General features: G+C 39.6%; 1 protein-coding gene across 1 annotated transcript in view; it reads left to right on the top strand.

Annotated features, from left to right (window-relative positions):
* DPY19L1 (dpy-19 like C-mannosyltransferase 1) overlaps window positions 1-24,357 on the top strand; it is a 550,250-nt gene that overhangs the window by 440,451 nt on the left and 85,442 nt on the right. Inside the window, exon 17 of the mRNA XM_053715774.1 lies at window positions 17,499-17,566. Coding sequence (XP_053571749.1) covers window positions 17,499-17,566 — 68 coding nt within the window. The remainder of the gene's footprint in view (window positions 1-17,498; window positions 17,567-24,357) is intronic.

Here is a 24,357-nt window from a genome sequence, read left to right as displayed (position 1 = left end):
CCGTCATAATTAGACTGGGCTTTAAAGCCGTTATGACGGAATAGAACGTCATAACTAACGGCTGTCCTGAAGCCTTCTGTGCATTCAGGACTTGATCACGGTCTTGGGGGCGCTCCTAGGGTTGTAGGGACGCCCCCCCCGACGCGATCCAATAATTGAAATCTCGAGATCGTGTGTACGATTGCGTGGTTTCAATTTGTCTTCATCGGAACAGTTGTTCCGATGTAGGCACTTTAGCCCAGACTCGAAAGGGTTAATAAGTGGCTTCAATATAGTAAATAAATGTATAACTATTTGAGGACTGGTTTAAGAGATGGCTTCCTAAGGTAATGCTGTTTCCCAAATGATCTATTTTTAACTCATTGCCCTATTACATAAAAAGGACTGGTGGCCAGTGTGGGATTTTTTTTGAGTCATTGTGTCTGCTAATACAGTATGTCTTTAAATACATCTGGTTTTCTCATGCTGTCAAAACAAAATGTTACACATATCTTCATAGGAGTCAGAGTGACTGCAACGGAAGGATAGCTTCCCTTGATTCTAACAAAATAAAATACCAGGTCTAAATTATTATAAAGAAACATTTTCATTTATATTTTTCTTAAAATACAATACAAACAAAAAAATAAATAAATTGCCAAACATACATGTGTACTTTATAAGTTTGAATTTACACTGCAGCTTAATGGCAGTGTATAAAATCGCTTTTAAAATTGTTTAGTTTTCCATAAATCAAACTGCAAAGAAAATACACTTCTGGTCTTATTATTTTTGACTAAGAGAAAATATTGGATACATAGAAGACTACAGTGCATCATTGTATAGCATTCATGTTACAATAGAATTTCCTATTCAAAGTAGAAATGCCTTCAAAAAAGGTACATTTTAAAGGCTATTAGCGAGAGAGGGAAATGCTTTTGAAAATCAAATGCTTATGAAAGAGAGATAAAGTTGTAAGGCATGAGTTGCATGTCTCAAATGATGCCTTTTGGTTTTGTGATACAATAAAATCATTTATAAAGTTGCTAGATATTTTTATTTTCATTATTATGTTTGTTTCTAGCAAAGCAATAGAATGAGATTTATCGTAAATCAGGCATGATGCTCAGTACACTGAAAACCCCATGGGCACTCTAGTTTTATACTATCTATTGCTTCCCCCTATAGTTTACGTTTTTCACAAAATATATTAGTGGTCTAGAACTTATGTAAGTCCTTACAACCCCCAGTTGATCAGAGTTTGTATTATTTACTTCCCTTTTCACTTTGAAGTTGTTTAAAGTTGCATATGGTGAACTTTAATACAACTCATAGGGTTTTTGTGCCAAGTAATCAGCCAATGATGTTGATCATACTGTGAATTGGCCTCTTCTCCAAGCTTTGCTATCATTTACAAAACTGGGAAAGGTAAATTATTTTGGAAGCTGTATTTTTGAGATTGTGGAATTTTTCTTGTTACCATGACCTGGTGTGCAGAAGAATGACTTACTGGAAATAGAAGCAACAGGAAATGTTATATGATTCCAAAAATGATATTGGTTCGAAAATTGTTTAAAACTTTTTCTAATAAATCTACCTTTTTGAAAAAAGTGACACTAAAGTTAGCGCCCAATATGTTTAACCTTTGTTATTCTAGTTATGTTCTTTAAAGGGACATACTACTCCTGAATTTGTATTGTTTAAAAAGATAGACAATCCCTTTATTAGCACTGCGGAATCTGTTGGCGCTCTACAAATAACCAATAATAATATTACCTATTCCTCAATTTTGCATAACCAACACGGTTATATTAATACACTTTTTACCTCTAAGCCTCTGCCAACTGCCCCCTTATTTCAGTTCTTTTGACAGACTTGCATTTTAGCCAATCAGTGCTGACTCATAAATAACTCCACGGGGGTGAGCATAATGTTATCTATATGACACACATGAACTAGTGCTGTTTAGCTGTGAACAACTGTCAAAATACAATGAGATAAGAGGCTGCCTTCAAGGGCTTAGAAATTAGCATATGAGCCTACCTAGCATTAGCTTTCAAAAAGGAATACCAAGAGAACAAAGCAAATTTGATGATGAAAGAAATTGGAAAGTTGTTTAAAATTGCATGCCCTATCTCAATCATGAAAGTTTAATTTTGACTAGACGATGCCTTTAATACTGTGCTAGTGTGCTATATTAGAGTTTTTCAGATAAAGAAACATTTTTCATCAGTTGGTTGGGGGCTCTGAGATATCACATGTGGGAATTATCCTCCAGTTTACTAGGAGCAGGCAAAACCATCCCAACATTCTAGAGCATTATTTTCCTCTCACTTACCTTGAATCATTTATTTTGCCTTGAAGATAGAGTGAGATGAATTCTGAAGTGCTGATCTAAGTGTCATTGAAATGGGTTCTCTAAGTGATCTGAGACCAATTTCTTTCATAAGGTGGTGAGAATCCATGAAACATTACTCTTGGGATTCAACTCCTGGACACTAGGAGGAGGCAAAGATTCTCAGCATTTAATCACTCCCACCTCTCTGGTATTCTCTCTTATCTTTGCCTCCACAGGAGGAAGGTGAAGAATAGAGGCGCTCCAGATTCTTCATTGAAAGGGGTTTTCAAACCAATTTGAGTCCGCTTCATAGTGTACAATGTTTTCTAACTTATCAAAGATCCTCTTAGGAGAGTTCATCTGAAATTTCTTCAAAATGTAAGTATTATATTCACTCTGCTATTAGTGAGGTTTTAAAGGGACAGTCTAGTCCAAAATAATCTTTCATGATTCAGATAGGACATGTCATTTTTTTTTTCCAATTCTTTATTTATTTACAACCAACAATGTATTACAATATATACAAATTAATTTTAAACCTTGTTTAGGGTACAACTGAGAAGTTACTTCATAACGATATGTAACAACGAAAAAAGAAATACATTTCCGTTAAGCCTTAACACATTGTTGGAGGTTTTTTTTTTTTTTTTTTACTTTTTTAACTGAAACAAAGAGTAAAGGAAAGGAGAATACAATGAAAAAACAAAACAGAGCAAGGCAAAACAAACAAAAAAAAAACAGGGGGGAAGGGGGGACAGGGAACGGGATTGATTTACCATATCCCAAGCAGAACTAGATCCGAGTTACGGAAGGGGTATATTAAAAATTCAATTTCATTCAGCTGAAGTGATTTTATAAACATTGACCATTTAAGGAAAAATCTGGTAATATCCTGATTATTGTCTATGTTAGTGTCAATTTGTTCAAGAAGGCATTGTTTCTTTAGACAATTTTTGATTTATAATACGCTAGGGACTGTTCGCAATTTCCATTTTTTCAAGATAAGGTATCTAGTGGCCAGTATAGTCGAATTAATAATTTTAGTGTTAAGTTGCTTATTCTCTGAATGAGAACAGAGAAAGACCATGTTCACTGTAGACAGGATCAAAGAAGGGTTATTCAGTATTTTACGATGCCAAAATTGAACTTTAAGCCAAAAATTTCTGATTGTTGGACAGGTCCATAGCATGTGCAGAAGGTTTGCAGAGGGAAAAGCGCATTTAGGGCATATGATAAAATGAGATTTTCCACATTTAAACCCCTTTTCTGGGGGTAAATAAGACATGTGTAGTAACTTCAGGTGAGACTCCCTCCACGTAGAGGAGAGAGTTGCTTGCGTAGCTTCTTGAATTGAGAGGTGTGGCAATTTAGGGTCTAATTCTTGCATTAATAATGCGGCCCATTTAATGCAAAGCTTGTCCAAATCTATTGTGCCCCGATCTGAGACTAGGGCATTATAGCAGGGGGAAATTGACATGCATTCATTCTTAACTAATACAAGCCAATTTTCAATATTTCCCAGTGACCAGTTCCAGCCGTAATCGATTATCAACTTTTGGGCATAGTGTCTCACTTGAAGATATGCAAAGAAATTTCTATGTGGACGGTTAAAATCATGCCTAAGAGAATCAAATGTTTTAACGCAACGCCTTTCCATATCTAATATCTGACACACATTGGAGAGACCCTCATGCTTCCATTTTAAAAAAAGTGTTGAGTTTAGACCTGCTTGAAATTGCTGATTCCCCAGAAATGGGATGTATCTCGAAGGACATGTCATTTTAAACAACTTTCCAATTTACTTTTATCACCAATTTTGCTTTGTTAGTTATGGTATTCTTAGTTGAAAGATAAACCTAGGTAGGCTCATATGCTAATTTCTCAGACCTTGAAGGCCGCCTCTTATCTAAATGCATTTTGACAGTTTTTCAACACAAGAGGGCATTAGTTCATGTGCGTCATATAGATAACATTGAGCTCACACACGTGAAGTTACCTAGGAGCCAGCACTGATTTGGCAAAAATGCAAGTTTGTCAAAAGAACTCAAATAAGGGGGCAGTTTGTAGAGGCAAGGTATTCACAGAGGTAAAAAGTATATTAATATAACTGTGTTGGTTATGCAAAATTATAGAATGGGTAATAAAGGAATTTTTGATCTTTTAAAATAATAAAAATTCTGATGTAGACTGTCCCTTTTACCTTGTTTAGCTCCAGCTGATGCGCGGATGCTTGCAAGGATTTGATGGTGGTCCTTATTTGGCCTTTGGCTCCTCAGGCACTTCCTTTAGGTGTGACCACTCTAAGTTACCTATTTATGATAGTGAGATTCTTTTTCTGGGTATAGTTTGTGTCTCAGGACTCTGCTGCTGTGGCTAAGGAGGTGTTCTTTAATTTAATTCTTGAGCATATTCATTCATTATTGCGGGAGGTTTTAATTGCTTTAGAGGTAGAGGATAATCCTGCTACAGTCAAGCAACCTGTTAAGAGGATTGATCATTTCTTTCATACTGGTGTTGGGAGTCCACAATCCATTACTCATGGGAATTACCTTCCACTACCCCTTGAAAGATTCAAAGATTCTCAAACCCCAAGAGCTCTAAAACCCTTCCCACCTCACACATACCTCAGTCTTTTCTTTGCCTCTGCAAGATTTAAGAACTTATATCCTTTGCCAACTTCTATTATTGACTTAGGTTGAAGGGACTTTTTCCACTTTGGCTAAGCGTACTACTATTCCTTTGGAATAAAGTACTTCTTTTAAAGATTCTCTAGACAGGAAGTTAGTCTTTTCACAGAAGGTCTTTTTTTACAAGGTTACTTACTAATGCCAGCCATTTCAATAGCTGATGTGGCTGCTGCTTCTACTTATTGGTTATCCAGTCTGTCTGAGTTGTGTTTTGAGGATCCTGTTTGTGACAGTTTTTTTTTAAGTTTACTTTAAAATGCGAATTCTTTTAATTGTGTTGCTGTTTATGAAAATTATTGTCAAATCCTGGTCTGCTGATATGGTGTCTTAATCTAGATTATTATCTCTTTCCTTTCAGGGTAAAACATTGTTTTGTTCAGAATTAGATTCTATTATTTTTACTGTTACCATGGGTAAAAGGGGCATTTCTACCTCAGGATAAAAATCTGAGGGTAAATCTCAGGATTTTAATCATTTCTGTTCCTTTTGTCAGAATAAGGAACAAATGAGTGAAGTTTCCTTCTTGTTCACTTTGAAGACTCATTGCTAACTGGAATAAGTCTAAGCAGGCTAAGAATACTCCTGCTACTACAAGTGCATGAATGTGCAGCCCCCAATCCAGTGTTTCTGGTAGGGGGCAGGTTGTCCCTTTTAAGAGGCTTAATTTCAGTCTGTCCTAATTCTCTGTTACTGCTCAGGTTTCTTTAGGGACATCAGATAGAATTCATACTAGAGACTCTCTGAGAGAAGGTTCTTCTGTTCTATGTTCTAACTTTTCTCTTACTTGGTGTATCCAGTCCACGGATTCATCCTTACTTGTGGGATATTCTCATTCCCTACAGGAAGTGGCAAAGAGAGCACACAGCAGAGCTGTCCACATAGCTCCCCCTCAGGCTCCGCCCCCCAGTCATTCTCTTTGCCGCTCTAACAAGTAGCATCTCCACGGGAGGGTAAAGTGAATGTGGTGTTAGATTTGTAGTTTTTATTTCTTCAATCAAGAGTTTGTTATTTTAAAATAGTGCCGGTTTGTACTATTTACTCTGTGGCAGAAAGTGATGAAGATTTATGCTGAGAGGAAAATGATTTTAGCATGTTGTAACTAAAATCTATTGCTGTTCCCACACAGGACTGTTGAGTACCGGAGAACTTCAGTTGGGGGGAACAGTTAGCAGTCTTAACTGCTATAAGGTATGCTCAGTCACTTTTTTTCTAGTCAAGACCTGGTAATGCTAGAAGACTGACAGGAATCCCCATGTGGGGAAGGTAAGCCATATTCTGAGACTTAGTATAGAAGGATGGCTTAGCTAAAAGGGCTTAAAACGCTGGTGGACACTGTTATGGGGAAATCAATTATTTTATTCCATAATCTGATATTTGTACAAGTGTTTATTACATTTGGAAACACTTTTTTGGGGTTTTATTCCGCCTGGCATATTTGTAGACACCTATTTAGGCTTGGGAAGGCCCCACAACTCCGGAGTGATGAGGGAGGGGGCCTAATTTTCGCGCCTCAGTTGCGCAGTTCATTTGCAAGACAGCTTCATGCAGCTTCACGTGTAGAGTCCAGAGATTGCTGGAGGACTCCAGGGAGGCTTATTTTCGTCTAAAACTTATCCCCAAGGAAGGTAGGGCCACAGCAGAGACTGTGGCATGGTGCTGTAGTTTGTTAAACCGGTGACCTGCTTTAATTTGCTCCGGTTTGGGCAATAAGGGGTTAATTTTCTTGAAAATTACTGTGCAATCATTTCAGAGCATTAGGATCATATGGTGAAAATTTCATAAAGATTGGATGTTTTTTTGAGTTGCAGTAAAAAAGTGTGCGCTTTTTATTATTTAAAGGCACAGTACCGTTTTTTCAAAAATTGTATTTTACTGTATTTGAGTGCTGTCTAAGTCTGTTTAACATGTCTGAGCCTACTGATAGACCCTGTTCTATGTGTTTAATAGCCATGGCGGTACCCCCTTTACATTTGTGTTTAAAGTGTGCTAAGGTATCTAAACATTCTAAAGACCATGCAGTGACACTTAAAAATGTGGCCCAAGATGATTCTTTGACGGAAGGTAACGAGGATAGTCCTCCTTCCTCTCAGAAGGTGTCGACACCAGTTACGCCCGCGCAAGCGCTGCCTAGTACCTCTAGCGCATTGGGCCCTATTATATTACAACAATTGGCAGCAGTCTTGGATAATTCCCTTGCGGCATTTCTATCCAAACTGCCAGTTTTTCCTAAAAAGCGTGATAGCTCAGTTTTAAGAACAGAGGATGAGCAATCAGAAGCTTTGGATGATTTATCTGTGGTACCCTCACAACACTCTGAAGTAGCAGTGAGGGATGGGCTGTCCGAGGGAGAAATCTCTGACACAGGGAATGTTTCTCAGCGGGCAGAATCAGATTCCTTAGTGTTTAAATTTAAGCTGGAACACCTCCACGTACTGCTTAAGGAGGTTTTAGCTACGCTGGATGATTGTGACCCCATGGTGGTCCCAGGAAAATTGTGTAAAATGGACAGGTTTTTAGAAGTCCCTGTATACACTGATGCGTTTCCGATCCCTAAGAGGGTGGCGGATATTGTGACTAGGGAGTGGGAGAGACCAGGTGTACCTTTTGTTCCCCCCCTATCTTTAAGAAAATGTTCCCCATAAATGACCCCAGGCAGGACGCGTGGCAGACGGTCCCTAAGGTAGAGGGAGCTGTTTCAACACTAGCCAAGCGCACAACCATTCCAATAGAAGACAGTTGTGCTTTCAAAGATCCTATGGATAAAAAATTGGAAGGTTTACTGAAGAAAATGTTTGTTCAGCAAGGTTTCCTTCTTCAACCAATTGCTTGCATTATTCCTGTAACTACTGCAGCGGCTTTTTGGTTTGAGGCGCTAGAGGAGTCGCTTCAGAGGGAGACTTCATATGACGAAGTCATGGATAGAATTCATGCTCTAAAGCTGGCTAATTCTTTTATCACAGATGCCGCTTTCCAGTTAGCTAAGTTAGCGGCGAAAAATTCTGGTTTTGCCATTATGGCGCGAAGAGCGCTTTGGCTCAAATCATGGTCGGCTGACGTGTCGTCCAAAACAAAGTTACTAAACATTCCTTTCAAGGGAAAGACCCTTTTCGGTCCCGAGTTGAAGGAAATTATCGTGGATATCACTGGGGGAAAGGGCCATGCCCTTCCGCAGGATAGATCGTTTAAGGCCAAAAACAAGACTAATTTTCGCTCCTTTCGCAACTTCAGGAGCAGACCTGCTTCAACCTCTGCTGCCACAAAGCAAGAGGGTAACGCTTCACAGCCCAAAGCAACCTGGAAACCATTGCAGGGCTGGAATAAGGGTAAACAGGCCAAGAAGCCTGCGACTGCTTCCAAGACAGCATGAAGGGGTAGCCCCCGATCCGGGACCGGATCTAGTAGAGGGCAGACTTTCTCTCTTTGCTCAGGCTTGGGCAAGAGATGTTCCAGATCCTTGGGCATTAGAAATTGTTGCCATGGGGTATCTTCTAGAATTCAATGACTCTCCTCCAAGGGGAAGGTTCCACATTTCTCGCTTGTCTTCAGACCAGACAAAGAAACAGGCGTTCTTATGCTGTGTAGAAGATCTACTAAAGATGGGAGTGATTCACCCAGTTCCAATTACAGAACAAGGACTGGGTTTTTACTCAAACTTGTTTGTAGTTCCAAAAAAGAAGGAACTTTCAGGCCAATCCTGGATTTAAAAATTCTAAACAAATTCCTCAGGGTTCCATCATTCAAAATGGAAACCATTCGGACAATTTTGCCGATGATCCAGGAAGGTCAATATATGACTACCGTGGATCTAAAGGATGCGTATCTACATATTCCCATCCACAAAGATCACCATCAGTTCCTAAGGTTCGCTTTTCTGGACAAGCATTACCAGTTCGTGGACCTTCCTTTCGGGTTGGCCACTGCTCCAAGAATTTTTACAAAGGTGCTAGGGTCCCTCCTAGCGGTACTAAGACCGCAGGGCATTGCAGTAGCGCCTTACCTAGACGACATCTTGATACAGGCGTCGTCTTTTCACAGAGTCAAGGCTCATACGGACATTGTGCTGGCCTTTCTAAGGTCTCACGGGTGGAAGGTGAACGTCGAAAAAGTTCTCTGTCCCCGCTCACAAGGGTTCCCTTCCTGGGAACATTAATAGACTCGGTAGAAATGAAGATATTTCTGACGGAGGTCAGGAAGTTGAAGCTTTTAACTACTTGCCGAGTTCTTCATTCCATTCCTCTGCCTTCTGTAGCTCAGTGCATGGAGGTAATCGGATTAATGGTCGCGGCAATGGACGTGCTCCCTTTTGCCCGTATTCATCTCAGACCACTGCAACTGTGCATGCTCAAACAGTGGAATGGGGATTATGCAGATTTGTCTCCTCAAATACAACTGGACCAGAAAACCAGGGATTCTCTTCTCTGGTGGTTGTCTCAGGATCACCTGTCTCAGGGAATGTGCTTCCGCAGACCGGAGTGGATCATTGTCACGACCAATGCCAGTCTGTTAGGCTGGGGTGCGGTCTGGGACTCCCTGAAAGCTCAGGACCTATGGTCTCGAGAAGAATCTCTTCTCCCGATAAACATTTTAGAACTGAGAGCGATATTCAACACGATCCAGGCATGGCCTCAACTAGCGGAGGCCAAATTCATCAGATTTCAGTCGGACAACATCACGACTGTAGCGTACATCAATCATCAGGGAGGAACAAAGAGTTCCCTAGCAATGAAGGAAGTAACCAAGATCATCAAATGGGCGGAGGATCACTCCTGCCATCTTTCAGCAATTCACATCCCAGGAGTAGACAACTGGGAGGCGGATTTTCTGAGTCGTCAGACTTTTCACCCGGGGGAGTGGGAACTCCACCCGGAGGTTTTTGTTCAGCTGACCCAGCTATGGGGCATTCCGGAATTGGATCTGATGGCGTCCCGTCAGAACACCAAACTTCCTCTTTACGGATCCAGGTCCAGGGACCTCAAGGCGGCATTGATAGATGCTCTAGTAGCGCCTTGGTCCTTCAGTCTAGCTTATGTCTTTCCACCGTTTCCCCTTCTCCCTCGACTGGTAGCCAGAATCAAACAGGAGAAGGCTTCGGTAATTTTGATAGCGCCTGCGTGGCCACGCAGGACTTGGTATGCAGACCTAGTGGACATGTCATCTGTTCCACCATGGAAGCTGCCATTGAGGCAGGATCTTCTAATACAGGGTCCTTTCAAGCATCCAAATCTAGTTTCTCTGCAACTGACTGCTTGGAGATGGAACGCTTAATTCTAGCTAAGCGTGGGTTCTTTGAATCAGTTATTGATACTTTGATCCAGGCCAGAAAGCCTGTCACCAGGAAAATTTACCATAAGATATGGCGGAAATATCTTTGATGGTGTGAATCCAAGGGTTACTCGTGGAGTAAAGTTAGGATTCCCAGGATTTTGTCTTTTCTCCAAGAAGGATTGGAGAAAGGATTTTCGGCTAGTTCCTTAAAGGGACAGATATCTGCTCTGTCTATCCTGTTACACAAGCGGCTGGCAGCAGTACCAGACGTTCAGGCGTTTGCACAGGCTTTAGTTAGAATCAAGCCTGTCTATAAACCTGTGGCTCCTCCATGGAGTCTTAATTTAGTTCTTTCAGTTCTTCAAGGGGTTCCGTTTGAACCTTTACATTCCATAGATATTAAGTTATTATCTTGGAAGGTTTTGTTTTTGGTAGCTATCTCTTCTGCTCAGAGAGTTTCAGAATTGTCTGCTTTGCAGTGTGATTCACCCTATCTGGTGTTCCATGCAGATAAGGTTGTTTTGCGTACCAAGCCCGGTTTTCTTCCGAAAGTTGTTTCTAATAAGAATATTAACCAGGAAATCATTGTTCCTTCTCTGTGTCCTAATCCAGTTTCTAAGAATGAACGACTATTACACAATCTTGATGTGGTTCGGGCTTTAAAATTCTATTTAAAAGCAACAAAAGATTTCAGACAAACATCATCCTTGTTTGTTGTCTATTCTGGTAAGAGGAGAGGTCAGAAAGCGACTGCTACCTCTCTTTCCTTCTGGCTGAAAAGCATCATCCGATTGGCTTATGAGACTGCTGGACAGCAGCCTCCTGAACGAATTACAGCTCATTCCACCCAAGCTGTGGCTTCCACATGGGCCTTCAAGAATGAGGCTTCTGTTGAACAGATTTGTAAGGCAGCGACTTAGTTTTCACTGCATACTTTTGCCAAATTTTACAAATTCAATACTTTTGCTTCTTCGGAGGCTATTTTTGGGAGAAAGGTTTTGCAAGCAGTGGTGCCTTCCGTTTAGGTTACCTGACTTGTTTCCCTCCCATCATCCGTGTCCTAAAGCTTTGGTATTGGTATCCCACAAGTAAGGATGAATCCGTGGACTGGATACACCAAGTAAGAGAAAACAGAATTTATGCTTACCTGATAAATTACTTTCTCTTACGGTGTATCCAGTCCACGGCCCGGCCTGGCAATTAAGTAAGGTTCAAATTTATCTTTGTAAAACTACAGTCACCACTGCACCCTATGGTTTCTCCTTTTTCTCCTAACCGTCGGTCGAATGACTGGGGGGGCGGAGCCTGAGGGGGAGCTATGTGGACAGCTCTGCTGTGTGCTCTCTTTGCCACTTCCTTTAGGGAATGAGAATATCCCACAAGTAAGGATGAATCCGTGAACTGGATACACCATAAGAGAAAGTAATTTATCAGGTAAGCATAAATTCTGTTTTTTAAAAAAGTTCAAAAAGAGACAAAAAGTTTCTGTTCCAATCTCCTCTGAAACTGGGAATCAAGACTTTGTTTCTAAAGATCCTGTCAATTGTATGGAGGTTTCTAAGAGTACAATGGGTCTGATTTACTCTGGAGGCGAGGTTTCCAATGTTAATTCTGAGTTTCTGTGCAACTCTTAAGGTTTAGCCTCTGTTGAAAAGAAAGTTTATTTTCCTCTTGCCATAACACAAAGTCAGAGCAGTAAATATGGTCATCCATCTTAGGGTGAACTCTGTTTCCTTGTGATGTTTTAATCCCCTCTTAGCTAAAGAACAGTTATTGTGTGGATTCTAGGGATGATCATCTGGGAGATTATTTGTTTTCCTCAGTTTTGTCTCCTACTCAGTAAGGATCAGGGTCCCTTACATAGTATTAGTAGTTGTTCTTATACTTCTCTTGTTGTTTCATCCTATGTATCTGGAACATCTACTCAGAATGATTTTCAAGCTGAGCCTGAGAAGAACATTAGTGGTTTTGGTAGTTATGCTGTGACTTTACAGTATTTGGTTTCCAAATCTAGTACAGAGGTTCAGTTACCTACTTTTTCCTCTTTCTCTGGGGCTAGGCCTCCTATTCCTAAATTCGCTTTTCAATCTGGTTTTCACGTATCTGAACTAAATGGTATGGAAATTGAATGTTTAGTTCTAAGACATAGAGGTTTCTCTGATTCTGTGATTCAATCCTTTTTTCAGGCTTGGAAGCCTGTGACAAGGACAATGCAACATAAAGCCTGAAAAGACTATATATTTTTTTTGGAGTAGACACTGTGGTTTTTCTTGGCATTCTTTTAGAATTCATCGGATTCTACAGTTTTTACAGGATTGCTTGGATAAGGGTTTATCTGAACAATTCCCTAAGAGGTCAGATTTCTGCTCTTTCGATTTTGTTTCATAGGAAATTTGCTAATCTTCCTCATATCCATGGTTTTGTCCAGGCTTTGGTTTGTATCAAACTTGTAATTAATCCAATTTCTCCTCCTTGGAATCTTATCTTGGAAATAAGAGTTTTGCAAGCTCCTCCTTTTGAACCTATGCATAAGAATAAAATTAAGATACTTTCTTGGAAAGTGTGGTTTCTTTTATTTCATCTGCTAGAAGAGTTTCTGAATTATCTGCTCTTTCTTGTGAACCTCCCGATCTGATTTTTCATTAGGATAAGACAGTCTCAAGAACTACTTTTGATTTCAACAAAGGTTAATTCTTCTGATAACATCAGTAGATAAATTGTTCCTTCTTTGTGTCCTAAACACAAATCCTCTTCAAAAACTTCTTTGCATAATTTGGATGTTGTTATGGGCATTAAAGTATTACATTAATGCTACTAAGGCCTTTAGACACACATTTAGTTTGTTCATTCATTTTTCTGGCTCTAGGAAAGGACAGAAGGCTTCTGCCATTTCTTTAGCTTCTTGTTTGAAACTTTTGATTAAGAAGGCTTATTTGGAGACAGGTCAGCCTCCACTGCAACAGATTACTGCTCATTCTACCAAGCAACCTTCCTCTCTTCCTGTGCCCGATTCAGTTTCTGAAATATTTTCTAATTGCAGAAGCCAGGTATTTATTTTTTTCCATCCTCCAAATTCAAGTATATGCTTCCTCTCCCTTCAGTTAAAGCAAAGATTTGGGAGACTGTTCCTAAGGTAGATGTAGCTTTTTCCACTTTGGCCAGCAGTACTACTAATTCTTTGGAGCATAGTTCCTCTTTTATGGATCCTTTAGATAAAAAAACTTGAAGGTTTTCAAAGCCTGTCCTTTCAGCTTGCAGGATTTAGGTTTATGCCTGCAGTCAGTGAAGTCTATGTCGCTGCAGCCACTTTTGTGTGGTGTGACAATCTCTCAGAACTTGTTTCTGAGGAAACCACTTTTGATGAGATTCAGGATCATAGTAATCTCCTGAGAACAGCAAATTCCTTTACTTGTGAAACAGGAGTGGAAATTATTCACATCAATGCTAAGAATTCTGCTTCAGCTGTTTTAGCTAGGCGAGCTTTGTGGTTAAAAGGGCCATTAAACCAAAAATCTTTCTTTCATGATTCAGATAGAGAATTTAAACAACATTACAATTTACTTCTATTATTTATTTTGCTTCATTTTTTAGATATCTTTAGTTGAAGAAAAAGCAATGCACATGGATGAGCCAATCACACGAGGCTTCTATGTGCAGCAACCAATCGGCAGCTACTGAGCATATCTAGATATGCTTTTCAGCAAATAATATCAAGAGAATAAAACAAATTAGATAATAGAAGTAAATTAGAAAGATGTTTAAAATTGCATTCTCTTTCTAAATCATGAAAGAAAAAATGTGGGTTTCATGTCCCTTTAAGTGTTGGTCTGCTGATATGGTTACTGAACACAGACTGCTTTCTCTCCCCTTCAAGAGTAATCTCTTTTTGGATTTGGTCTAGATGCTACACATCCCTATCCACAAAGATCATCACCAGTTCCTCAGGTTCGCCTTTCTGGACAAGCATTTCCAGTTTGTGGCTCTTCCCTTCGGGTTGGCCACAGCTCCCAGAATTTTCACAAAGGTGCTAGGGTCCCTTCTGGCGGTTCTAAGGCCGCGGGGCATAGCTGTGGCTCCCTATCTGGACGATATCTTAATCCAGGCGTCGACTTATCAACTAGCCAAGTCTCACACGGACATTGTGTTGGCTTTTCTAAGATCTCACGGGTGAAAGGTGAACGTAAAAAAGAGTTCGCTTATCCCTCTCACAAGAGTTCCATTCCTGGGAACTCTGATAGATTCGGTGGATATGAAAATTTTTCTGACGGAGGAAAGGAAATCAAAGATTTTACCCACCTGCCGAGCTCTTCATTCCATTCCTCGGCCGTCAGTGGCTCAGTGTATGGAGGTAATCGGCTTAATAGTAGCGGCAATGGACATAATTCCGTTTGCTCACTTGCATCTCAGACCACTGCAACTATGCATGCTCAAACAGTGGAATGGGGATTATGCAGATTTATCTCCTCAGATAAATCTGGACCAAGAGACCAGATACTCTCTTCTTTGGTGGTTGTCACAGGATCATCTGTCCAAGTGAATGTGTTTCCGCAGGCCAGTGTGGGTCATAGTGATGACGGACGCCAGCCTATTGGGCTGGGGTGCAGTCTGGAATTCCCTGAAAGCACAGGGTTTGTGGACTTAGGAGGAGGTTCTCCTCCCGATAAATATTCTAGAACTGAGAGCGATATTCAACGCGCTTCTGGCATGGCCTCAGCTGGCGTCAGCCAGATTCATAAGATTCCAGTCGGACAATATCACGACTGTAGCATATATCAATCATCAGGGGGGAACAAAGAGTTCTCTACCGATGATAGAGGTTACCAAAATAATTCGATGGGCAGAGTCTCACTCTTGCCATCTATCAGCAATCTATATCCCAGGAGTGGAGAACTGGGAAGCGGATTTTCTAAGTCGTCAGACTTTTCATCCGGGGGAGTGGGAACTCCACCCGGAGGTGTTTGTACAATTGATTCAGCAATGGGGCACACCAGAATTGGATCTAATGGCGTCTCGTCAGAACGCCAAACTTCCTCGTTACGGGTCCAGGTCAAGGGATCCTCAGGCAGTACTGATAGATGCTCTAGCACTATCCTGGTCATTCAACCTGGCTTATGTGTTTCCACCATTTCCTCTCCTTCCTCGTTTGATTGCCAGAATCAAACAGGAGAGAGCTTTGGTGATTTTGATAGCACCTGTGTGGCCACGCAGGACTTGGTATGCAGACCTGGTAGACATGTCATCTCTTCCACCATGGACTCTGCTACTGAGACAGGACCTTCTGATTCAAGGTCAATTCCAGCATCCAAATCTAGTTTCTCTGCGACTGACTGCTTGGAGATTGAACACTTGATCTTATCCAAGCGGGGTTTCTTGGAGTCGGTCATAGATACCTTGATTCAGGCTTGTAAGCCTGTCACTAGGAAAATTTATCATAAGATATGGCTTAAATATCTTTATTGGTGCGAATCCAAAGGCTACTCATGGAGTAAGATCAGGATTCCTAGGATTTTGTCCTTTCTCCAAGAAGGATTGGAGAAGGGGCTATCAGCTAGTTCCTTAAAGGGACAGATATCTGCTCTGGCAGATGTTCCAGACATTCATTCGTTCTGTCAGGCTTTAGTTAGAATCAAGCCTGTGTTTAAACCTGTTGCTCCGCCATGGAGTTTGAATTTAGTTCTTAAAGTTCTTCAAGGGGTTCCGTTTGAACCTATGCATTCCATAGATATTAAGCTTCTATCTTGGAAAGTTTTGTTTTTAGTTGCTATCTCTTCGGCTCGAAGAGTTTCTGAACTATCTGCATTGCAATGCGACTTGCCTTATCTTGTTTTCCATGCTGATAAGGTGGTTTTGCGTACCAAACCTGGATTCCTTCCTAAGGTTGTTACTAATAGGAATATCAATCAGGAAATTGTTGTTCCTTCTCTGTGTCCTAATCCTTCCTCTAAGGAAGAGCTTCTGTTGCACAACTTGGACGTGGTTCGTGCTTTGAATTTTTACTTGCAAGCGACCAAAGATTTCCGTCAAACATCTTCTTTGTTGTCTATTCTGGAAAACGTAGAGGTCAAAAAGCTACATCTTCTTGCCTTTTGGCTGAAAAGCATCATCCGTTTGGCATACGAGACTGCTGGACAGCAGCCTCCTGAAAGAATTACAGCTCACCCTACTAGAGCGGTGGCTTCCACATGGGCTTTTAAAAATGATGCTTCTGTTGAACAGATTTGTAAGGCTGCGACTTGGTCTTCGCTTCATACCTTTTCCAAATTTTACAAATTTGATACTTTTGCTTCTTCGGAGGCTATTTTTGGGAGAAAAGTTCTTCAAGCAGTGGTGCCTTCTGTTTAACCATCTCTCTTGTCCCTCCTGTTCATCCGTGTCCTGTAGCTTTGGTATTGTATCCCACAAGTAAAGGATGAATCCGTGGACTCATCTTACCTTATAGAAGAAAAGTAAATTTATGCTTACCTGCTAAAATAATTTCTTCTATGGTAAGACGAGTCCACGGCCCGCCCTGTCATTTTAAGACAGATGATATTTTTTTGATTTAAACCAGTCACCTCTGCACTTTGTAGTTTCTCCTTTTTCTTCCTGTACCTTCGGGCGAATGACTGGGGGGTGGAGCTAAGGGAGGAGCTATATAGACAGCTCTGCTGTGGTGCTCTTTGCCACTTCCTGTTAGCAGGAGGATAATATCCCACAAGTAAAGGATAAATCCGTGGACCATAGAAGAAATTAATTTATCAGGTAAGCATAAATTTACTTTTTCTGCCCCATGAAAAACATCTAACAGATCTGCAGGGTGTTTTTGCACCAAGTCTCAGAAGGATGGCTCCTCTGCTCAGAGGTCTGACTACTCAAAATCTCTCTTGAAGTCTATTTTTTCTTGAACCAAAAAACAGTCTCTCACAAATAGTCCTCATCTGTTTTTTTATGTTTTAAATCTTCCATGTTACCATATTATTTAATCCTCAACAATTGAAAAATAATCTTTTTGTCTACCGAACTTTGAAAATACTGCTAAGTTCAGTTTTCCTAAAGAAATCATAAAACATTATTTCTTTTCTTTTAACTACCATTTATAATTTTGTATTTAATTATCATGAAGAGTGTTGTGTGTGTGTGTATATATATATATATATATATATATATATATATATATACACACAAAACAAAAATGTAAAATATGAATGATTATTGATAAGGTGGTGATAGATTTTATGTTTTTCTTTCAGACATTAAAAGATCTTGTTCAAGCTTCCAAACATAGAACACATGTAGCAAGAGGACATAAAAATGAAAGGTAAATTATTCCTGCTTTTTTATACTAAGCAAGAGACTAACTTGTTAGGAAAACTCAATCTTAATATACATAAATGTTGGTAACTTCAGTCATACATACTCCATCCAATCATAGTCTGGATTTAGAGTAAACTAACATTTCCTAATATGAGGGTTGCCCTGTAATCGAATGTGGTCAGTATATATATGTGTGTGTAGCAGCATTCACTGGGACTTAAAAGTACCACTTTATTTATTATAATGTACCATAGACACTTGCAAGGGTTGAAAAGTGATCTTTCTCTGGCTTTTGACTTATCAGCGACATCTCTTAGGAGCAGTCCTTCCCCATAGATAAAAGGGGTATTTATCTCTCCACTCATGTGAAATTATCTAAAATGATCCTCCAGCACTGCGAGATGCCTAGTGAAATTTTTTAAAGGAAGCTTTTGCTATATTTCTCCAAGGGGCATTTTTGTATGTGAAAGGGATAAAAGCCTAGTGCAGTATAGCACTACATGACATGACAGTTCTGCTGGATTTACTCGTTGTACTTTGTATGTTATATTACTTTACACTTCAGATTATTTTATTACATTTAAACTTTGCACTTTCTTTTTTTGTATTTTATTTTGTATTCAGCTGTGTATTTAGGATTGTGATTTTACCAATTATGATTATGCGTTCACAGTTTCTGTGTAACTTTAACAAATTAGGATATACTTTGTATATTTATGTGTATCTTAACAAATTACATTGCGCTTTGTATTTCTTGTATTAAAAAAAGCTGAAAAACGTCTTTTTCCCAGAGAGCTTCATTACTTTATATGGACCCGATAAGCAAAGATTCTCTAATTTGGAGAAAAAATATAGTGCAGACTTCACTGAATTCTATAAGAAAAAGGGTGGAACATGGAAGTCCCAGAGAGATGAGAAATACCTTCCATAGAACGTAATGAAGCTCTATAGGATACAGAATTTCACAGGGGAGAGAGAAGGTAACTGGAGAACGCCAGGGGTTGATATAAAGGCTTAGTTTGCATCAATTACAAATTAAACTGAAATGTTTTCACTTCAAGTTAACTTGCTTTTGCATATAGTTTAGTATATATTACTTTTCTGAAAGTTAAATAAGTGTAGTGTGACTTTTGAGCAAACTTTACCTGCATACAGCTGATAAGATAAATCAGTGAAACCAGCTTGTTTAAAATGCTTACAGCATTTCACAAGTGTTGTGAGAGAGCTTTAGACATACTATGAGAATTCCCCTGTTTAGCCTAGGGAACTCCCCTGCCCATCCCACTTTATGATGCATTGTTTTATTTTGCCATAGAAAAAAAAGTGCAATGTTATTTGTAAATGATGCAAATAAATATACAAAGTATGATCCTAATTTGTTAAAGCGACAGAAACTTTCAAAACATAATCAGAATTCATAAAATCACTGCTGGATCCAAATCTAAATGTATTAAAATATAAAATAGAAGGTGCAAAGCTTAAATGTAATAATATTAAAAGGACCCAATCTGAAGTGTTAAGTAATTTTAAATACAAAGCACAATGTGTAAGTGTAACACAACTCTCATAGCATGCAGTGCTATATTGCACTGCTCTTGTCTCTCCTATATATACAGAAATAAATAGATTTAGCAGTGCTGGACAATTAAATCTTTTTTTTGTTTAGCATTCAGTGAGTTCAGGCCTTATGAAATATGTACTACCAATTTCTCTCCAAGCAAGAGCATCTTTGATAATCAGGCCATAAGAGATAAGGGCCATGTAAATTGGCATATCCTATTCTTACAACTTAATCTTACCTGCTTTATTTGCCAGAGATTCAATTTTCTTAGCTAGACTACAATTTTTCTTATTCATAGAATAGGGTTTCTAATTACAACAGCATATGGGAGATATTCATGGTGTTTCCGCTTTATTATGGAAAACACAAGATTTTTTTTTTTTTTAAATCACAAGATGCCAAAATGTTAGATTATTGTTAACAGCAACTATGATCTTTTGCTTCTGTCATTCATACAGAGCTGTTAACAGTTTCCCTTTCTCTTAACTCTTCACCAAGTAATGAACTTGAAGAAACTCATTGATTTCCTGCCTCATATTCATCCAAGCATGTGTGTGCTTAGTAGGCCCAATGATTTGTGTTTGGCAGTATTGAGTGGCTTGATCAGGTTACCTGGCTTCCGGAGGAACCACATAATGCACCTTTAGTAGCTCACAAGAGAACAAAGGAGCTTGGGAAATCTCCATTACTGAGAAAGGTTAGAAGTCATCTTCATTAATGTAAAAACATTTTACTGCTTGTAAAAAGCAGTTTTCCAATTCAACTTTTACTTTTTGCCCTCTGTGCCACTCGACTAAAGTAATATCCAAGTATTTGCTGGATTGTACTCTTGTATCATATTGACTCGCATTACAAATGGCTTCAAAGAAACCTTTTAAACCTGCAAAAATTTCAAAGATGTCTAATGTGAAGGGGATTGTAAATGTTTCCCTCTACTGAGCACAACTCTCATAATCTAGAGTCAGAGCTTTCTACACCACCTGTGCCGCCACCCCCCCCCCCACACACACACATTTCTAAACAAGATATAGCCCAAAAGTTTAGAACTTGTATGAGGGAAGAATTGATAGAATTTTATCTATGTATATCTATGTGTATGTATGACCCAGTGACAGATTTTACTATTCCCCTTGCTTGTTATTTTTTTGTGCCAAATATTTCTCATGCACACTCTCAAAACAGCGCATATTAAGCGACTGTTAAGCAAGCGCACATTTTTCTTCACATGCACACGCAGGCGCGTTTAGCCTGGCGCATAATTATGGGTCGGGTTTGCGTGCTATCTTTATCCCGCACGTCATGATGCATCAAATATGTGCCTTTTAGCTTGCTTTTTCCCTATAAATGAATCATTTCAAATTGCGCAACTTGACATAAGCTGCTTTCCTAATCTTAATTTGCTTAGTGCTTTAAAGTCCTTGCAATGCTATATAAAGAGGGCATATTTTTTCCTTTCCTCAAAAAGCTTGCCTTAAGGGGGTAATAATAGTAATTATTGCATCTTAATTTTTTATATAAATTTAAAAACAAATTAAATAATGGAGCAGTACCAATCTGTCTCTAAATTTACCATAGCAACTGAGTCTGTTGAACACCTTTCCACCAAAGCTAAGTGTGCTTATTAAAACAACTGAAGTAGCTTCTTCAGCTCATTTATGTGGCTTATACTTAGATTTCTTATCGCATAGCGATCAATCTATTGATGTTTCTATGTGTACTAATGCACCTACTGTTTCCTCCTTACAAATTGATGCAGATGACATACCTCCAGCAATTAAATAGTTTATTGCTACTGACATTACGAATGTCCTAGCTGCACTGCTGCCTTCAAATAAGCATAAAAGGTCTGTTCAAATTGTACCATTTACTAGTACTATAAGTATCTTTGATTGATGAGGATTCCTCTAACAGTGAGGCTCCCTCATCAGACGTAGAACCTGATAATTTCTCCTTTTTATTTAAAATTTAACATTTTTGTTCTCTTTTGAAGGAAGTCTTAGTCACCTAAAAGGTCTAATGATAAACCCTGTAATCATTTGAATTCAGTATATAAAACTGTTGTCAATCTCCTTGAGATTTTCCCTATACCTGATGCTATCTCTGATATCATTGCTAAAGAATGGTCTAAACCAGGGATCTCTTTTAACCCTTCTTTAAGGTTTAAAAAAACTATATCCTTTACCTGCTGCTAACTTAGAGTTATGGTAAACGGTTCCCAAATTTGATGGGGCCATTTCCACTCTGGCTAAATGCACTACTATTCCTCTAGAAGACAGTACTTTTAAAGACCCTTTAGATTGGAAACTTGAATCATATCTAAGAGGGGCATATTTACATACTGGCTATATTCTTAGACCAGCTTTATATATTGCTGATGTGGCTGCTGCTTCTTCTTTCTTGCTATCCAGTCTAGCTCAGCAGTTGTCCTCTGATTCTGAATGCTTTAATCTCTTGAATTTACTTCAATAAGCAAATAATTTTATTTGTGATGCAGTATTTGATATCATGAAAATGAACATCAAAAATATGTCTTCAGTTATCCTTACCAGAAAAGCTTCATGGCTTCAGTCATGGAATGTGGATATGGTATCTAAAACTAGATTACTATCTCTTCCTTTCTAAGGAACAAAATTGTTTAGGTCTCACCTGGATTCTATTATTTCTACTATTATTAGAGGTAAGGGAGTTTTCCTTCCCCAGGATGAAAAAAAGTCTACAAGGGAAATTTAAAGATCCCAATCGTTCTTGTTCCTTTCATCAGAACAGAAAACTGACTCCTCCCCTAAACCTTTTGGCTCAGTCTAGAGACCCTCTTCAAATTGGAATAAATCAAAGCAGAATAAAAGACCTAATCCAGCCTCTAAGACCTCTTCAAAGTACAGCCCCCAACCCAGCATTACTGATAGGGGCAGATTAAACCTTTTTTTCAGAAAGCTTGGTTACAATCTGTCCAAAATCCCTGGATTCAAAACATTATTTCTTAGGTATATTGCATTTGATTCAGAATCTCACCCATATTCCAAGACATCCTATGAAAACTCAGTTCTTTTACAGGAATAAAGGATGGGATTTTATTTAAATCTCTTCATTGTACCAAAGAAAGAAAATTCTTTCAGACCAATTCTGGATCTGAAAACTCAAAAACAAATTTAATAATTCCAACTTTCAAAATGGAAAATATAAGGACTAATCTGAGTTCTGTTATAGGATTCTTACCTTCACATCCCAATTCACCCAGAACATTACAAGTTCCTGAGGTTCTCTTTTCTAGAAAAGCATTATCAGTTTGTTGCTCTTCCGTGCTCTAGCTACAGCTCCTCAACCCTGGCATGCTCCTCTGGCACGGTACCTATGCAGATGTTCCCGTACTGCTGAGCGGCATTGGAGAAAATCTTCTTCACTACAAGTTCATCTTGAACTCCTACTATTCTGCCCTTAATCTCTATAAGCAACATTACTTCTCTTATCTCTACTCTTTCTTCAAACCCAAAACATCTGTTCTCCACTTTCAATACTCTTCTCCGCCCACCCCCACCTCCTAATACAACTTCTCTGTCAGCTCAAGATTTTGCCAGCCACTTCAATAACAAAATTTACTCCATCAGAATGAAATCAGCTCCCAACACACTTCCATTCTATCACCCCCTCATACGCTCGCAATCAACCACAACCCACATAGCCATAAATTTAGCTCTTTCTCCCCTGTTACTGAGAAAGACGTTTCTGAACTTATTCTGTGCTCTCACCTCACTACCTGTCCCCTTGACCCATATCCCCTCACAGCTAATCCCCCCCTCTCTTCTACCCTTACCCCTAAACTCACACACAATTTTCAACCTATCCCTCAGCAACCTATCCCTCAGATTCCTCATCTCTGAAACATGCACTGGTCACACCTATCCTCAAAAAATCTTTTCTCAATCCAACCTCTTCATCCAACTACTGCTCTATTTCCCTACTCCCTCTTATCGAAAAGCTTCTCGAAAAGCTAGTATATGAACGCCTCTGCCATTTCCTTACATTAAACTCCCTCCCTGACCCACTGCAATCTGAATTTCGTCCCTGTCACTCCACAGAGACAGCAATCATTAAGGTTACCAATGACCTACTTACAGCAAAATCAAAAGGTCACTTTTCTCTGCTTATCCTCCTTGATCTGTCCACAGCCTTTGATACTGTTGACCACCCTCTTTTTCTCCAAACCCTCCAATCCTTTGGTATTTGTGACACAGCCCTCTTGTGGTTCTCTTCCTACCTGTCTAACTGTACCTTTAGTGTAGCCTTCTCTCAGGCTTCCTCTGCCCCGTCACCACTTTTTGTTGGGGTACCGCAAGGCTCCGTCCTTAGTCCCCTTCTCTTTTTAACCTACACGTCATCATTGGGTTCCCTAATAAAGTTCCACGGGTTCCAATATCATTTGTATGCCGACGACACCCAAATTTACTTCTCTGCACCAGACCTATCTCCTTCCTTGCTAACCCGTGTCACTTACTGTCTTTCTCACATCCACTTCCTGGATGTCCTCTCACTACCTCAAGCTAAATCTCTGCAAAACTGAGCTCCTTATTTCCCCCCCTTCTTCCAAAATCTCCACCCCCAATCTCTCTATAACTGTCAACAACTCCATCATTTCTTCTACCCCGCATGCCCTCTGTCTTGGGGTCACACTTGACTCAGATCTTTCTTTCACTCCTCACATTCAGTCCTTGGCTAAAGGCTGCTACTTCCACCTTAAAAACTTCTCTAAAATTAGAAATTTCCTTACACAAGACACAATTAAGATTTAAATCCACTCTCTCATCCTTTCCCGCCTCGATTACTGCAATTCTGTCCTCTCTGGTCTCCCTATCTGCCGCCTAGCTCCTTTACAATCCATAATAAATGCCTCTGCCAGACTCATCTTTCTTACACGTTGCTCTTCATCTACTGCACCTCTCTGCCAATCCCTTCACTGGCTTCCTCTTGCCTCCAGGATTAAATACAAAATTCTCACTCTGACATACAAAGCCCTCAACTGCACTGCTCCCCCTATATCTCAGACCTTGTCTCCAGATACTCTCCCTCCCGCCCCCTTCGCTTTGCTCATGACCTCCTAGTCTCCTCCTCTCTTGTTACCTCCTTACATTCCCGTTTACAGGACTTCTACAGACTGGCTCCCATCTTGTGGAACTCTCTGCCTCGCTGCACAAGACTCTCTGCTAGTTTTGAAAGCTTCAAGCGCTCTCTAAAGACTC

Source organism: Bombina bombina, chromosome 5 (genome assembly GCF_027579735.1).
Source record: "Bombina bombina isolate aBomBom1 chromosome 5, aBomBom1.pri, whole genome shotgun sequence".
In the NCBI taxonomy this organism is placed as follows: Eukaryota; Metazoa; Chordata; class Amphibia; order Anura; family Bombinatoridae; genus Bombina; species Bombina bombina.
This window is presented reverse-complemented; position numbering and strand designations above follow the sequence as displayed.